The sequence below is a fragment of the Ambystoma mexicanum genome, chromosome 2p (assembly GCF_040938575.1).
Source record: "Ambystoma mexicanum isolate Mex_15411 chromosome 2p, UKY_AmexF1_1, whole genome shotgun sequence".
NCBI lineage: Eukaryota > Metazoa > Chordata > Amphibia > Caudata > Ambystomatidae > Ambystoma > Ambystoma mexicanum.
In genome coordinates, this window is record NC_090923.1 from 75,150,956 (window position 1) to 75,170,173 (window position 19,218).

At 42.6% G+C, this 19,218-nt stretch overlaps 1 protein-coding gene across 3 annotated transcripts in view; it reads left to right on the forward strand.

Moving 5' to 3' along the window:
• LOC138566223 (laminin subunit beta-1-like) overlaps positions 1 to 19,218 on the forward strand; it is an 882,924-nt gene that overhangs the window by 611,172 nt on the left and 252,534 nt on the right. For all 3 annotated transcript variants that reach the window (XM_069643284.1, XM_069643285.1, XM_069643283.1), the window contains exon 16: positions 5,173 to 5,334. In XM_069643284.1, coding sequence (XP_069499385.1) covers positions 5,173 to 5,334 — 162 coding nt within the window. The remainder of the gene's footprint in view (positions 1 to 5,172; positions 5,335 to 19,218) is intronic.

The window sequence follows — 19,218 nt, forward strand, 5'->3', positions numbered from 1 at the left end:
TGTTTGTGCCATCTTTTGATTAATTTGTTGGATTGCATTGTTATCACTGTGGTAAGGTTGGTTGCCAATTTTTTGTAATATCGTTGTGTTTCCAAATGTGTCATTGTCATTTCAATGTAGACCAACCTGTCCAAAATGACGATGTTGCTGCCTTTGTCGGCTTCCTTAATGATGATGTGGGCGTTCTTCTTAAGTTGGTTCAGTGGTTATAGTTCTTCAGCATTGAGGTTGTTCTGGCTTCTGTTCCTGGTTAGTCTGGTGGAGTCCTTTAGTTTGTGCAGGTCACATGTGACCGCTTTATGAAAGATGCCAATAGAACTGTTGCCCTGTAGGTTTGCTGTGAATTTAGATCTTTTTAGTTCAGGGTTCCTCATGCTTTGTTCCTCAATGTCGAGGGCCTGTAGAAGGTCACATTTTGAATGCATCATACTGTCACCACCGTTTTCCTGGTTCACGAGAAGATGAGTGTGTGTGTGTGTGTTCTAGGTTGTCTAGACTGATATCGCTAATGGGTATTTTGTTTGTTATCGCTGTCTTCCACAGAATTTTCTTAATGAATAATTTTTTCAGTTTTCATTTTCTAGTGTATTTAAAGACATCGATATGTGCCTCCTCTGTCAGATTGGCTGAGTTAGTGGGTGCAAATAACAACCCTTTGTTCAGCATAGTTTCCTCAAAAGTTGAAAGTTCATATCTAGATAAGTTTAGTAGCAGGTTTAGTGACGTTGTTCCCTCTGTTGTAACTGGGATCATGATCTTGTCAGTTTTAGTGCCCCTTCCGCTTCTGGTTTATACTTCCTTCACCCTCCTCTCTTGGCTCTGGTCGTCCTCTGCGCATTGATGTATATTCCTCTAGAGGGCCCTGGAAGCGTACGTGTTTTGTGTAGTTCTTGCGGTTTCCTTTTCTGTATCTTTTGATCTGGTCTAAAAAAGTGGAACTGGTCACAGTCATTGCATTTGTTGCTGGGATATGTTCTTCTGCTGGTCTGCTGTGTGCTGGAGCTATCAGTGTTTCGGGGACAGTGTCTGGTTCACTCTCAACATCCGAACTGGCTGGTGAGCTGTTAGGTGTGCTTTCCTTCGTAGCACTTTTGTAGTTATCATAGAATTAAGGCTGAAACACAAACCCTCTGTCATCCCTGTAGTCCCTCTATCTCTGGATAACTTCCTGCATTTTCTTAATTTTACATCATCCTGGCATCTTCTTCGGATTTCATACATAGTTGTATAGTTTTTGTCTTTGGTACTTGCTGGAGCATTGAGTGTTTCTACCTCCTGTTTGATGGTGTTTATGGATATTGGGATTCTCTTATGTTCACAGCCTGTGTGCTCAATCAGGAGTGTGAGCATAACCTATGACCCTGTGAATAGGTTGCCTTCCCATTTCCCAGCAAGATCTGTATTCTGTGGGTTGTTGAAGTTTGGGAAGATGATTATCACTAGTCCTCTCGGTATTCCGTCCAGTTCAAGGTAAAATTGGAGGGTAAATGTCTCCCAGTATGTATTGATTTTCTTGGTGCAAAATCTCTCTAATTTGACAAACCATTGTCGGAGATTCTCTGGTGTGTCAGGTCTGGATGGAAATTCATGGATGGTGGGTCCTTATTGTGTAAAAAGAGATTTGATATCGTCGTTCCTAGATAAGAGGTATTCCCCCGTGTGGTCTGGATAGTTCGATAGATCCTGAGCAGCAGTGATCTTATTGTAAGGGTGAGTAGAGATTGGGTAGAGCACTAGAACATGCAGATCACTGCGCTGATCAAGTGTGGTCTGTGATTAGAGTTTGGAGGATATGTTATTAAGGCCCTCTAGATCAAGTGATGATTGTTATATGGTGAGGACACGATATTGGTCAACTATGTGACAGGTAATCAATGAGTGCTCTTCAGCACAACTGGATATGTTTCAGTGGTCAGTCAGTGCAATGTTACTCATTATATGGCTCTCCAGGTGGGTTGGACCACAACTCCCATGATCTTCCTACATTGTCTTGACTGGCTTGGTCTCATGAGAGTTGAAGTCCAAAACATGTGGAAGGAGCCATCATGAGTAAAAGTGACTACTAGAGTGTGTAAGGTTGTGTGATTTGGTAGTCCTCGGCACATGCCATCGTAGTAGCAGTAGAGCTTGGTGACTACACAAGTCATGCAAAAGTATTTCCACACAGGTGTGCAGAATTAGAGCATTTGCTTCTGTTTATTTGTCACATTGTGTACTGCCAGTTTAAAAAAAGATTCAAAATTATCTTTGCAGTATTTGCAAGAAAGAAAGTTATGCTCATGATGCTAAAAAAAAATTGAAAATTCATGTGCACAGTTGAAAGGTTTGAAAAGTCTTTGGAAATGTGCACAAGATTTTGTGGAAGAATTCACAGCTAAAGCCAGCATTTACAGATTTATTCCAGAATACATTTTATAGGCAACAGAATCAGGAAACACTGTTGCTGTAAAAATAGTTTTGATTTTTCCAAGAAGTAGGCAATGTATATGTTGCAGAGAATTTCACAAATATGGGCAGAGTAAGAAAGTCCTTAGAAATTGTGCGATTTCACAAAAAACAAAATGCTGATTGTCACAAAAAATTCTGCAGTGGAATTAAAATTGCACACATCTCTAATTATATGTTCATTTTTGACAGCACATTCTTTAGCAGGTCTTACAGAAATAACTAAATGATTTGTAGTGTGCACCATATCTGAAAGGGTTTGGGCACATCACGGATCACGCATAAGCTTTTAGTCTGGCTTATAAAGTAACAAGCATTCTTATTGACCCTTGGGATGATCATCAGGGTGATATGGCCCGACCAGCAAAATGGCGCTACTCTCGCATTCAAAACGAAGAATAGAGGGACCTGGATTAAGAAGGGATGTCCCAGGTACTGTCACACTATGTATTCAAAAACAAATCCCCTCGGTTAATTTGCAGCAGATGAAAGAGACACAGCAGTCAGTACTGTATGAATCACCAGGTTTATCAGAAAATATATACATATCTCTATTATTTCATAAATGATTCATCAGTTTCATCAAATATATATAGTCCATATAAAAGACATCAGCAAACAATGAAAAACCATGAAAAACAAGTTATGTGGCACCTTTTTGCCTCTAGTTACAAGCACAAATATAATACAATCCAGACAGATTACAACAGTACAAACAATGGGGGTCATTACGACCCAGGCGGTAAGTACGCCAACTTTACCACCATGGTGTAAACCACGTTTACACCATGGTGGATGGGGGATTTACCGCCCCATTCCAAGGTGAGTGGGGCGGTAAATCCCCATTTCCCATTTTACCCTTCCCCATTCCCATTTTTGCCCCATAGGGCATAATGGGAGTGGGGAAGGCGCTAATTACGCCACCGTAAATTACGGTGGCGTAATTAGCACCAAGGCGGTTTAGCGCCATGGATTTTAACGGCTGCTAAAAGCAGCCGTTAAAGTCGGAATCAGGCGTTAAGGGTTAACGCCTGAGTTGTAATGAGGCCCAATGTATTGAAAGAAAGCGTGTTTCTCAACAACTCAATTGTACCACATAGATCACAAACTTCAACAGCATGAGTAAAAGCTACGCATCACCTCACCAAAGTGACTCAGTGAAAAACCTAAACACATGTATCTAATTGGCAGTTTTCAAAACAGCAGCGCAGCATTGTGGACTTTGCCCATTGCTTCTTATACCCCAACATGTTTCAGTTCATATGATTTAGAACAGTTCTTAAATCCGTATTTTGGACCCATCCAAAGATTGATGTAGAAGAATGAATCCTCATGCGCTTGCTAGTGGCATAATTTAGAACGTCATCTGCAATAGATACGTTGCCTATCTCTACCCTTCTTGGTGTCTACAATGGGTGGGTTCAAACTCATCCAGATCTGAATTTCTAAGACAGTCAGTGCCAGCCGGTTTTAAACACACTCAACACTTTTCAAGTGAAGAGGTGGTCCAACATGGAAAGCATCCCGCTTGTGGAGGTTCTCCACCTGCTCAGGCTTAGCAGTATGTGGGAACAGCCATGCATTGACCCTACTCAATGGAGTCTTTCCAAGTCTTTCATTATTGTTTGATTGTTTGATTAGTAATACGGATCACCTGCATCAGAGCAAGATCCTTCATGGTACTGTGGTTGGATGGGTTGGGGGACGATGGAGAAGAGTGATATGCCCAGAATAGGGCACTGAGTGGAGGGGAATGCTGGAAGGTTTAGTCACTCATCCAGAGTAAGATTTCAGATTCCAAGTGGCTGTGTGCTGCCCTTGCTTCATGTTACTCTGCAGACATTCTATAGAGCGAGATGTGTATGTGCACACCTTATTAGTAAACACAAATAATGAAGTGCTCATAAATGTAAAGACGTTGTGTGGGTGCAGAGGAGGGACCACAGCCTTGACACGAGGCGGCCAAAGAAAAGGGTCTGATGCTTTTGTATACTTCTCTTTTGCTGCTCTGCAGACATGCCCCAGGTGCAGCAAAGCCCAATTGCCAGCAGTGGCATTTAAAAACTACCAGCCAGTCATTGCCGACTGCAGACATGGTCCAATGCCACAAATCTCCAGGACCCTTGACCACTAATCATTTCACTCAGAAATTGTTACACTCTCCTCTCAACAAATGCTAACCTGTTTCTCGGATTCAACAGTTAAAAAATGTTGGGAAAAGGGATTTAAAAAAAATACCTTATAAAAACAAAATGCCAGTATCTTTCAACTACTTTTGTTAAAAAAACATTTGAAAGCATTTATTGCAATACATCATTTTGTGTTTTTCTTTTCTTAATAAAGACCTCCACCTTTCATTGTTTCTCCTGACTTTATTCTGGAGTCTACCCCTCCCTCTTGTCAAACACTTGTCTGTTGAATGTACACTGCTCCTCTTTTTTCAACCCTTTCTTTTCTTTTCTGCTCCAATACCATCCCTCCTTTATAACTCCCCGACTTTAGCACAAACTGTTAAAAAAACAATTGAATACATTAGAAAAAATCCCTCGCTTTACTTTATTCATGTTTTTGTAACATTCTAAATATAGTTGTGAACGAAAGTTATTTTTACCATCAATTTTTCAATATGAAGTTATTTCTTACATCGTTATTTTTCTCCAATTATGTTACCCACAAAATTAATGATAGTTCTTTTGTTTTCATTGTTCCCTATGTTCCTGTTTGCAGCCAGATGTTGAGATTATCCGCAAGGAGCAAGAGGTGGGGCAGAGGGTCACGTGGACGGGTATTGGTTTTGCCCGGGTCAAGGATGGAGCCGGGTTATTATTCCATATCAACAATATCCCCTACTCTATGGAATACGACATCATGATCCGATACCAGGCGGAGGTACGTAGACGAACACACACAAAAAATGGATGTCATAAGTGAACAGTTTTTTCATCTGCATTTTTAATTCTACACATACAGCAAGTTACATTAATACAAACATGTACATGTCTAAATTCATGGACCAAAAAGGCATCACGTGTGCTGCGTGCCCTTTAATTAATTATTTATCTATGTCTCTAGATGTCCCTCATAACCACATTGCATAGTCTGCTATTCTGCTGGACCTCAGTGAAGTATGTGTTCAGTTCTTTGCAGCAACTCTGTAATAATGATGAATCGTTTTTCCACCTATTTTAATAAAAAATCATTTGTATAGCTAATTTTGGCAGCAGTATAAATTAATTCCTTGTTTTTCCCACCGCTGTTTCCAAAAATGTCTAACTTCACTGAAATATGTCACTGAATCAAACCTATCTTTTTTAGCGAAAAGTCATGCCCATTTACTTTACTTTATTAATTTGTATAGTGCTGCGCACAGGCAGGCAGACATAGTGCCGCTGACAGACAGATATCGACAACATAAAACTAACAAACCTTTCCCAAGGCTTTACAATTTGGTTATCAATGTTATACAGAAAGTGATAAGTGAGGGCAAATCACTCTCTCCCCAACATCAAAAGCAAATACCTCCCCCCTTCCTTTGAACTTGCACACTTGTGTCATAAAGTGCAAATAATAATAATGCCACCTTCTGTAGCTCCTCTGACCAGGTGCTGTACAACAGATGATATTATTATACCTCACCTGAGGCACTCAATGTTTCAAACTCTGAAGGGTTAAATACTCAATTGCTTGTCTGTCTAATGATCTTATTGTTGGCCAAACTATTTTAGTTCACATTTATTTTTAAATAGAAAACAGAAGGTGAATTAACACCCCCCTTCCCACTACATCTGATCTCCACCAATATTGTCTAGTGGCCAGTTACCATCTAGCTTTTTTGCCCAAAATATCAATTGGTCTTTTCTTTATCACACTCTTAAAAGGATGGGGTTTGGTGACACGTTCATTAATACTATAAAAGCATTGACTTCTGATATTAGTGCGAAGGTATGGGTTAATGGGGTTATGTCCTCTTCATTCTTGTTGTCTAGGGGGACTAGGCAGGGTTGCCCATTGTCTCCATACCTATTTAATCTGGCATTGATATGACCATTATTTTGTCCAACCCGCAGAGGGATGTAGGAAACTTAAGCAGATGTTTGATGAAGTGAGTCGATTGTCGGCCCACAAAATAAATTGGGGGAAAACAGTAGCCTTCCCTTTGGATGTTAGTATCCCACGCGGGGTTTTGGGCTCTTGGAACTGCCATTGGGAGACAGGGGCAATGAAATATTTGGGTGTTTACTTGGTCCGAGACATGAAGAGAATGACTGCTTTTAATGTGGCGCGAATATTGAAGTGGGGCCAGTTGAAGATGGGGATATGGACCAAGATCAATGCCATTAAAATGGGGCTTTTACCAAAAGTACTCTATATTATACAGTCCATTCCCCTACATTTCACGAAAAAAGTTCTTGCCCCTGTCGATAAAGCATTCCAAGGTTTTCTTTGGGGGATGGTAAAAGGCCTAGAGTTCCTAAATATATTTTAACAAGTCCGGTGAAGGATGGGGGTTTTGGATACCCGATCTTGAAAAGTTATTGTGTGGGTTTTCTCTTGAAGAAATTGACCTCGTACTTCTCTGACAATCGTGATTATGTCCCCAATTGGTACATTATTGAGAGTGCCCAATTTTCCCCTTTTGCCCTTAGGGATATATATTCTATGTTGAAAGTTCCGCCTTCGGTAAAGAAGCTACCTACAATATGCGCCACTAGGGAGGCATTGTTACGCTTTGTGGAGATTGGGGACGGGAGTGCTTGGGTGCTTCTTTATGGTATAATGCATGTTTGCAGTTTGCGAATAGATCCTTATGCTGGAAGAGTTGGATTAATCGAGGTATCCTTCGTATTCGTGATGTGTGGCTAAACGGTCACATGATCCCTTTTGACCAGTTGAAGACATCTTTTGGAATAGGGAGAAAAGTCGCTATGATGCTTTGAACGAATAGGAATGTTGGATGGGGACATGGCTGAGAGACCTTCATTGTGTGAACTTCTCCGTTCTACCCCGTATGTAGTTTCCACATATATGGGATTAATGCCTATGGATGAAACAGATGTGGGGGCTTGGGATAAACTTCGTCTGACCTGGATTGATGATCTTGGTGTAAATATTCCAGTTCAAGAGTGGACCTATTTACTTCAGGTGGGAGTGCAGGCAAAGATGGATTTACAGCTGCGATACATCAGACAGAGGATCCTCTACATATTATATTGGACGCCGTCCAAGATGGCTAGGTTAGGACTTTCGGACTCTGATTCGTGTTGGGGTTGTGGATGTGGCGGGGAGTCTTTGATGCAGATCTTATGGATGTGCTCGAGAGTATCTGATTTTTGGTTGGGTGTATTGGACAGGTTAGATCTTGTGTTGGAAGAGAAACTCCCTCGCATTTTCCTTTCGACCATTTTATTGTCCAACAGGGGCAGAGGAGTCAGGGCTAGGAGTAGTGCAGATTGGATTAATAGAGTTTTGGTTTTGGCAATGAAGCAGATCTTGCGAGTTTGGAAATCTAGAAAGAAACCTGGTGTACAGGAGTGGCTTTTAGACTTGTAAATCTTGTCCATATATGATAAAGATATGCTATTTGGTCAAGGAAGGGAGGGACGTTATTCTAGGATTTGGGGACCTTTTAATGATCTATATGGTTGAATGTACGGTTACAATACTTGATGGTCTATCTCTTGAGTGGGGGGTGGTGAGAGATGGTTTGGTTGTGTGTTTTTCTGTTGTTTTGTCTTTTTGATTATGTGTTGTGGTTCTTTTGGACATGCTAATTTGTATGTATTAATTTGCAATTTGGACACATTGACGTTGGGATATGAAGATATTGTATTATAATTTGTTGTTCAAAATGTTAAATAAAGTGTTTAAAAAAAAAGAAATTCAAACTAAAATAGTTCGGCCAATCCTAATTCGAGTAATAGACCTACTACCGCTCAGTCGGTCCAGCCAGGACTCGCACCTGGGACTACAAGTTGCATATTGATCTTAAATTGCATCACATTGGTCAGAGCCCTAATTCTGCCACGATTAGATTATTGAAAGGCCTTGCTTGGTGGGGCAAGTAAATGCTGTCTAAAAAAAAGTAGCAGATCTTACAAAATTACGCTGTCAGAGTTGTGAATAAGGTTCCTAAATGTGTGTATATGTCATCTTTCAGAAGGAAACTGCACTTGCTTCCGCTGGAAGACAGGATACAGTACAACATCAACACTCTGACAATGTTTGTTTGGTAAAGTTCCTGCTTACTTAAAAACACAAATGAATGTCTAGAATTCTGCTAGGATCACGAGATCCAGAGATTCTAAGAAATTGTTATGCCCCAGATTTAAGCGAGCTAAAGGGAAAGAATGGTCCTATCCAGTGGGGGCTGCTATAGCTTGGAACAAATTGCCAGTTGACCTGCGCGTAAAGAAAGTCTTAGTGCTTTTAAAAAGGCACTACAAACATTCTTATTGTCTTAAAATACTATGCAGTATTTCTTCTCATCCATTTATTTTGTTCTGTCTTCTCCGTGCCCTGATGCTTGCAGGCTGCAGCGCGTAAGAAACATAAACATAACAATATGCACAGGCAGGGTAGCTCAGGTGCAACGTGGTCGTTTTAAGAACAAGACAAAGCAGTGCAAAACAGGTTTGAATCCCGGTCCCGCGCATAGAGGCTGGTTAATTAAAATAGGATGCCAGACGTACTGGTATAATGTTACAAGCTCACGATAAAATACTGCATTTTAAGTATGAGATCAGCATACAATTAGAACACAACATTTCAAGCAGTATATCGATATCCCCTCCCTGATTGTGTGTGTTTTGCTCTTTTCAAGACTCATTAGCACCCCGCTGGGTATGCTTCGCTCGGGCCTTTAACTCAGGGCCCGGACCGTGACCACATGCTCCAGCCCTTGGAACGTGTGCTTAACGCCATATTATAATTTTTGGAAAGTAGACTATGCCCTGAGAGTGAGTAGAATTGGAACGGGCCATCATTTCCTTTATTAATGGTCATTGTAATACGTTACAGACACTAATAAACAAAATGTGTTGTCTAAACCTTCTGCTCTTCAATATACTTTCCTCTTATTTTTCATTGCGTTTCCTATCTAAATAAAGATCCAGGTCGTCATGGATTCTGGTGGCCTTCAGGATTCCATAGGCCACCAGCAGACACTATCACTGCTACACCATCACTGCCCTCACCTTGCTCCCCGTTACCTGAGCCGCCCTCCTCTTCTTTCAGCACTTCTCCTCACCGCCCACTCTGGCTCTCCCATGGAGACATCCTTCCCCTCCTTCCTATGCGTTGCCCACCCCTTGCCAGTGAAGAAGATGAGGGATTACGCCCGCCTGCCAGAAAATCCCTATTGCACAGCTGCCCTGTAAAGGCATTTTAGGGACTTTTCTTGGCCAAATGTGTGATTCTCTTAGCACCTGGCCCTGTAGCTGGGCGTTAATCGCTTTTTTGCCTGTAGCTGCCGAGTAGTACGTAGTCTTATGAGTTTGAAGCCCTCAGGAGGCACCTTTTGTTTGTTCAGACCAATAAGTTGCACTTCCGGGCCTACATTAGCCCATCTGTGCCTGCATCTGTGGCCTAGTCCAAAAACCATGCAGGATCAGTTACCCACTGACATGTAGTGTGATATATGCACCTCCACAGCTTTGCTTCTTTGAATCATTATTTACAAGGCAAGCCGTATTTTTTCCATTTCGATCCATTGGCTCACCACCACCGTCCAGTCGTATCATCACCCGTGTGAGCAACACGCATCAGTCCTCCCTCCTTCCGTGAGGATACAAGTTCTCCTTTGCATTGTAGAATTGAAGCCTTTACTGTCCCCCTCCTTTCCTATTATCCTAAACTCTTATTTTTACCATATCACAACCCCATTCCTCGAGTTTGATTAATGCATTGATTTCATCAAGCTGAACATTCCACCGCCTCTTGCAAACCAAAGACCATGAGGTTACATTGGTGCTTGCATTTTCAAAATCCTCTATCGTGTCCCAGGCTTGTCTGCTGCATCGTGAGAATGTTGTGCTAGTGTCTTTTCAACTTCATTTCTTTGAGTTCTAAATTCATTTCGTCTAGTTTTAATGTGCCCTACCACTAGGGGTGCTGTTTGAAGCACCCAGTGTTCTTGCCTATTGTGTGTTCGTCTGCAACCCACCTAGCTCCTTGGTTCCCTTTTTTCGTAAGGTGTGTTGCTTCCGCGTCTACTTCCACATGTTGTATTTCCTACTAAAATGTGGTCGTTGTGGTGGTTCGGGCTTCTCTGGGCTTTCTGCTCTTCCGTTAATATCATCACTGCGTCCCTTCTTCATTCACGTCTCCACCTGGTAGTAGGGAGTGTCTCTGTGAAGTCACAGAGCAGCTGAACTCATCTCTCCAGGCAGGGGTGTTGCTAGGTCAGGAAAAGATCCAGGGCTACGCTAATGTCGGGACTGTCGGGACTCGGGGCTAGCTAGCCTTTTGGTCGTAGCCTCTGAGCTTCTATCGGGGCTAAAGCCAAAATATCCGGGGCTATAGCCCCCACCCCCCAAAACCTCGTAGGCTACACCATTTATAACGATTCCTTCTTGTGTACCGGCTTCTTTCCTCGCTAATTCAGATGAGCCTGCTTCAGACGCTTTGTGTTGAGACTCGATAAATTGTCAAACTGGTAAGAGTGTCCAAATTCAATTTGTACAATTTAAGAAAGAGTGTCATGACATACGACTAAAGTCCTTTTACCTGCATGACTCAATTTTGGGCCGAACACAGTCTCCTGAAAGGTAGGTGTAACAGTTTGCAAATCTCCATTCTACTTCCTTGTTTAAGCGACTTGTAAAGTGTGTGATAAACGATTAAACCGACGTCCGGATTACTTGCTTAGATTGTTGAATAGAAAGTAGAGCTCTTTGCTTTTGGGAACGAGATCTAACCTGTTACCCACGTTAGAAGTACCGGGGGCTGGACAGAAACTGGATGAGGCATGACAGAGGCGTAGATGTTGCCTGCCGATCACCAAGAAAAGGACCCTATAGCACCTAGTTGTAGAATGCTCTAATTTAGAAACATTGAGGAAAATGCACTTCGGACAATCTATTCATGACATTTCTAGTATTCTGTCTGCAAATGTCTGGAAATGCATCCTGAGTGGGAAATGTTGAGTCAATGACCACGCCAGGTATGCTTGATCAGTGGTTTATTATCTATGTAAAAGATAGATACATTAGACCCCCAACCAGCACTGCAGCATACTACCAACTGCTGAATATCAAGCAACAACATTCTCCTGCAGTTCTAAATCTGGAACCTTGTGACATCACATACACAGAATATTAGCAATGCTGAACATCTCCATAGCAAATGCAGAACCCATACATAACACACCCCCCTCCCTTATCTAAAAAAAAAAAAAACAACCAAAATGTCAACATTTAATTACTCTATAAAAAACTAACATAAAAAATGAACTAAAGCAGAAACAATTACCGACAAAAAATAGTTGACGAAGATATTAATAATAATGGGCTGCATACATTAGAACACAGCAAGACCCTGAACGTAGAATCCCACTTACTTCCTTATTTTAGCAACTCTTGACAAGTTCCATATTTGACCACGTTCTAATCTTACAGCTCCCTTGAGCACTTGGGTAACTCGGACAGGATCAGAATACAGAGGATCACCCTTCTTAGGAACAATGGCTCTCCTTATTCTGATCATATCGCCCACTTCAACAACCGTTGTCTTCCTGGGAGACTTCTTATTGGTTCTCTTAACCCATTTTTCTTTTCGTGCTTCCATCCGCATCCTCACCTCATCCACTACTTTATCAGTTTCTCTCGCCCTACCCAACCATGCAGATGACAACAGTGTGTTTCCCTTCCGTCCTCTCATCAGCTCAAAGGGACTGGCACCTGTTTCAACACCCGGTGTCATTCACAAAGCAAACAGACTTTCTTTAACAGCAACCTTTCGTTCATTCACTACCACATGTACTCGCCCCTCTGATTCCCTCCATTATGCATCGATTTACTCTCAATCATGCCATTCCCCTGTGGATAGTACAGTGCAGTTCTCTTGTGTTTCATCCTACACTTGTACAAATACTCTTGAAACAATTTCCCAGTAAATTGTGGACCATTGTCCGTGAGCACACTCCTAGGCAGTCCCTCTCTCTCAAATGTATCCTTTAGAAATCCCACAACACTTTGGCATGTAACATCCCTCATCACCTTGAATTCTGTCGATCTCGAAAACATGTCTATCAAAGCAATCACAAACCTTCCTCGCCCTTTACCCATATCCACAGGGCCCAAGACATCTATGGCAAGATCTTGCCAGACACCTGTTGGTGCCCCCACTTTTCTTACCGGCTGAGCCACAGCTGACAAAGGCTTTCCAGATTTGATACAGTCACTACACTCTCCAACCAATCTTTCGATCTCGCGATCAAGACCCGGCCACCAATAGTCAGCTTTTATAATTTTCTTGGTTTTTGTAAACGCCAATATGACCTTGATGTGCAATTATCAACCTACCCCTCAAAAATCCTGGAACAACCAACTTGTCCCAGCGGTATATCAATCCATCCTTCACACAGTGATCTCTCTTCACCGGACAACAGCCTCTTCTCCGGCCATCCCTCCTTGACAAAACCAACTATTCGTTTCCATCTTTCATCTGACTCGAACGCTCAGCCCATTGCTCCTTTTGTATCGCCCCTTCCGTGGTTCCCTACTTCCTCATACTTAGCTTCTTCATCTTCATTAGCATCATCCACTCTCAGTCTCGATGCATAATCCGCCTGCACATTGTCTTTACCCGGTACCACGTCAGTGTTGAATTTAACACATTGTAGCCTAGTTACCCAGCAGGCAACCTTCCTTGAGACCTTATCAAGCCCCTTGCTTTCAAATATCACCTTTAAAGGTTTGTGATCAGTTCTCAGGGTGAATTCTTGACCCCATACAACATTTTTGAGCTTCTCAATGCCCCAATGACATGCCAAGGCCTCCTTCTCCAAAACCGAGGAATGCAGTGCTGGTTGGGGGTCTCAGTATTCGGACCAGTACTACGTCAAGGCTCGCGTGAGTACTCCTTACTGCTTGATCCCATCCTCATTGTCAATGTTGAGTCAATGACCACGCCAGGTATGCTTGATCAGTGGTTTATTATCTATGTAAAAGATAGATACATGAGACCCCAACCAGCACTGCAGCATAATACCAACTGCTGAATATCAAGCAACAACATTCTCCTGGAGTTCCAAATCTGGAACCTTGTGACATCACATACACAGAATATTAGCAATGCTGAACATCTCCAGAGCAAATGCAGAACCCATACATAACAGGAACCAACGTCACTATCTACTGAAGCGATGGCTTATGCACCAAAACTCTGGCGATATTTAGGAATAATCCCCTTAATCTCCCCCCCACCAGTATTTAAATCTGTTTATGGATTTTAAAACATATACAAACAATTCATAATTTGGTATTTATAACGGGCTTAAGACCCAGAAGTTTCTAAGCACAAGCCAGGGGATCGAACCTGTGTTGCTCCCCCTTGCCTTGCTTCCAAGACGATCGCGTTGCCCCTGAGCTAGCCTCCCAGTCCCATTGCGCAACAACACTGACACGTACAAAATAGGCAACTAAATAGAAACATATTAGACTTATACTAGCAGCAGTAGATCAGTTACCCTATAAGAAAAAGAAAAGAAAAGGCGGGCGTGTGTGGGGTCAGACATACAGTTCCTTAAAAGAGTCCCAAATGTCAGAGTATTTGTCTTGCTGCCTTTTAATCCGATAGGACACCTTCTCTCTGCTGGATAGAATTGATAAATCATGCAACCAGTCATCAACAGTAGGTTTGAGATCAATCTTTCCAAATATTTGTATCTTTTAAAAAATAAAATGAATTGCTATGGATATATTGTTACTTGCCATATTGTTATCTTTGTGTTATTTTGAGAAAAGATTTTTATTTCTAATTGTATTTTAAACCAAATCACAAGATGTCCACTCAAAGGGCAACTACCGGACAATCTTGCTGCTTCCAGTCCTCATGAAATTGTTGGAATCTATTGTGACCCTCGGTTTTCCACTTTCCTGGAATCTAATCACTTGATTCATCCTTTTCAGTCCGGCTTCCATCCCTGTATGTGTACGGAATCTGTGATGGTTGCTCTCATGGACGATACTGCGGCCTTTGACACTGTTGACCATGAGAGCCTGCTTCATTGTCTTCAGAAGGTGGGAATCTCGGGCATCCTGCTGAAGTGGTTCTCCTCCTTCTTGTCTGACTGGGTTCAAACTGTTTCCCTTCCACCTTTTACTTCGTTGCCCATGGCTTGGAACTGCAGAGTCCCCCAGGGGTCCGCTTTGTCTCCCCTTCTGTTTAACTTATACATACAGGCTCTGGCAAATCTGATTGCTAGTTATGGGGTGCACTTTTATTCATATGCTGACGACACGCAGGTTCTCTTTCGCCTTAATGTACCATCATCTGACCCCCCCCTCAAAAATTGAAGGACTGTCTGACTGCAGTCGCGGATTGGATGGCCAGTAATTGTCTCAAACTTTACAGAGATAAAACCAAGGTACTCTTAGTTGGCTTAAATATCACAGGAGAGCCCTGGACCTGTGATTACTGGCCAACCTCTCTCGGCCCATGTCCTGAACCTACTCTGACAATGAAGAGTCTAGGGATCAAACTAATGGCCACAGGCTCCAGAGAAGCCCACATTTCTGCAGTTTGCCAATTAGGCTATGCCAAATTGAAACCATTGAAAAAAGTCTTTACGTTCCTGCAGCCCAAATATAGGTCCAAAATTGTGACTACATCTATTATGAGTTCCTTGGACTATTGCAATGGCATTTATTTGGGTCAACCATAGGCTCTACTACAATGGCTGCAAATTCTCCAAAATTCAGCGGTCTGCCTTGCTCTAAGAGACCCTAGACTAACTCATTCTGAGCACCTACTTTGTCAACTTCACTGGCTCCCCATCAGGTGCCGGGTCAAGTTTAAAATCCTCTGTCTTGTTCATTGGGCCATTCATGATGGTGGGACAAAATATTTACGATCCAAAATGTAGCCCTACATTCCTAGCAGACCACTCTGATCGGCCAGTCTTTGTAGTGCATTCCTGGATTCTGTCGTGCTGAGCGGGAGGAAGATCCTTTACGGTTCTGCCCCCCACGCTTTCTGAATATCTTCTCTTCCGAAAGGCTTCAGAAACGTATTTGTTCTAGCTTTGCTTTTGATAGCGCCCTCTTTCTCTCACCCAACCTAGCACCTCAATGCCACTTTTGGTCTTTGCTGCGCTTTATAAATATCCCTACAATAGAATACAAAGGTTTCTAGGCAGTTTGGGGCATATAAAAAAAGCCTAGTTGGAGATGGGGAATAAACAGGATTTAAGTTTGTTTCTGAAACTGAATAAATCCTGACAGGAGTGTAACTTAAGGGACATAACATACCATCGCAGTGTGCCAGGACATAGAAAGACCAGCCAGCCGCCGCCATTCTCTTAACTCACAATCATTCTGAGCATATATGGAGATTTGCTGATCTCAAAGCACAAGTGCCAAAGTAGCCAGGCTGTTTTCAAATCAGCGAAGGGTCCTACGGACTAAGCCCATCCCCTTTGATTCAATACGATGTAGAGTTCGGAGATAGGAAGAGACCGGCTCTCATCTTCCTGTGCCTACAACAAAGTAAGCAGCCCCATTCTGCACGTTTAGAAGTACTCAGATAATCCCTAATCGTGAATGTTCACATGATCCAATCTGGCAGCATCCTTATCGAGATTGTGTAGGTCTTCCAGAAGATGCTGAGATGTTAAGAGAAGTAAGCGCCCACAGCCCTAATCTGACACGGTGAGGAGAGCTGCATAAAGGATACCTTGCCAAGATTGCACACAGCCTATGCAGGCACAGACATGCATGTATGGTCCTCTGCCAGAGCTGGGGAACCATCGGTATGGTCCTTCTCCATTGGTAGGAGCTCCGTTTTTCCAGCATTCTTTTTTCATCCAATTGGCTTTCATCTAACTACCACTTTTCCCACGTGTGACCAATCAAGCAGCAGGCAGGCTATCCTGGGTACTGGGGGAATTGCTTATCGTCTGCATATGTGACAAATCAAACCCGAAGGAAAAAGGGAGAACTTCCAAGGGTTGTACATACCCCTGAAACAAAACTGGTGCAAGTGGCCGACCCTGGGGGGCACACCACATTCATTAAGGTGAAAATCATAGGTGAACATAGAAACAGTCTATTGGCAGCTGGTTACTAAAGAAGCGACCCATTGCTTTCTACTAGAGTTTGATGGATGGTCTGGATTATTTATTTATTTATTAGAATTCTTATACATTTCACCAGGGCCTGATAAGGCTTGGACAATGCTTCCTGAACCTTTGTATTGAAACTCATTTTTCAGCACTCTTGGGGTTTGGAATTCCATTTCCCCAATATTTTTTTACCGGTCAATTATTCATTCACAGGCCCCTCCTCCAAAGAAATGCAGTCCAAGGAAAGCAATTGCAATATATTATTTCTCCAAATGCAAAGCCAAACGTATCTGGATGGATTGCAGCAGACAAGGACATACAGGGCCCGATTCCATGAATCAAGGTCTGGTGTCGGCAGTGCAAAGTCACTTTTCAGCATTGCAAATTCACTTTGAACAGGGCAAATATACCATGAATCAGGGCTCAAATCTGCAGGAATTTCCATCGGGGAAAATGCAAAAATCGAAAATCATCAAAGGGTATTTCAGAAGCACAAATGACCACGTGGGCCTGCCGCCAACATTTTGCTCTGGCTGCGACTCGGGTGAAGTGTTTCTTTTGAACAAATTAAACTAATGTGAACAGTGAACTATTTATTGCAGGGACCCTTACTTTACTGCATTAAAACATAAAGAACAATTAAAGGCATGCCAAAGAGACCCATCTGGCATGAAAAAGCATGCAAGCCTCCGCTGCTAAGCTAGCTCAGTCGGTTGAGCGTTCGCTGCTGTGATCTGTGTGTGATCTACAGGTTGGAATCCTGGCAAGGCCATCTCAACCTTTCATGCTTCCGATGTCAATTAATGAGCAACAACTTTAGTGGAGTGATCATTGTATGTAGATATGTTCTATGTATAGCGCTTTGGCGAAAGCGCTATATAAGTAGCAAATCAGCAGCTTCTGTCTCACGTTATTTCCTTAATTGGTGATTTGTACCGCGGCCAATACGTGCGGGTGCTCTCAAGGCTCATATTTTAAAAAACGTGTAATTGTAAAATGCAAAAACAAAACTTGTTCCAAGGAGATGTACTGTGCCATCTGCTTAGTTAATGAAACGTGTACAAAACTCCAATATACAGTCTGTGTTTGTGTTATCACAGTTGTGTTGCTATTTTGCCCAATTTTTGCCAACACGTGTTTTCATGAAAAAAGAATTTAGATAGTAATGGAAGAAGAGAGAAAACAAAACAGAAACAACCATACGAATTACGGGGGGAAAAAAGGAGGGAGAAAAAGGGAAAAAGGGAAAAAAACAAGAACCTAATTAGTTATACATGTAAACATACTAATAGCATTGTAATTGCAAAAGGAATAACAAATACCAAATCGCCAACAATACAATGCTAAATTCCCAAATCGGTCCATGTGCAGGGAAAATAACTTATTTGAGAGACATCAAGCCGAATCAGATGGAATTCTAATTAGCACAAACAGTGGAAAACCCCAAAATAACAGAAAAAGTTTGAACCGTGTTATCACGAACACTGTTTATATCGTGTGGGTTTTTGTCATTCCTCAGTGCAAGCATTGCCCTTGCCACATAAACCACAAATTGAGAATTGAAGATAGCTGCTTGTGCTATTGAAACCTCTCAAATGGTTGTGAGCGTTTGTGGAAACTATATTCAAGACTAAATGACATGACAGAACGGGGCATATCAAAATATGTCACTCATTTGCCCGTGGGGCAGCACCCTGGACGGCCCCAGCAACTTTGGAGATTGGTAGCCATAGGGGAGGAAATGAACGCTGGTTCTGCCGCAGTCAGTCTGCTATACTAGAATCTCTGGTGCACTGACTGTCCGGCGAGACTATGGGCCTCATTACACGGACGGCGGTGGACCAAGGTGCTATTAGCACCTTGGTCCATGCCGGTAAAATACCGGCACCACCTTGGTGGAAAGGGGAATTACCGCCCTATTCCAAGGTTGGTGGGGCGGTAATTCCCCCTTCCCCCATTGCCCTTCCCCATTCCCATTTTTGCCCCATAGGCCATAATGGGAATGGGGAAGGTGCTAATTACGGTACCGTAATTGGCTCCCTGGTCCCTTTGCGGGTTGGTTTTTAACGCCTGCAAAAAGCAGGCGTTAAATTCTCCAACCGGCAAAAGGACCTCGTAGTAAGGCGGTAAGGTTTTACCGGTACCGGTAAACCCTTACTGCTGTCCGTGTAATGAGGCCCTATGTATTTGCCCGTCAAATCAAGTGCTATGGGACGGATGGAAGGGCCACTGCAACAATAATGTAATTGCAGGTTACGGTCCCAGGGGTCACTAACAAAGGAGCACAAGCATGTACTCCCCAAAGTCATTCAATCTGCCCATTAGACAAGTACTTCCTCCTACCCCAAATAGTGGGAACCTAATCCCTTCTAAGGACTCCAATGCTTGCAGTTCCGGCACACTAATATAACATTATTTGCCAAAGATTACACCATTTGGTTAGGGTGACCAGACGTCCGGGTTTTCCCGGAACAGTCCGGGGTTTGCATGTT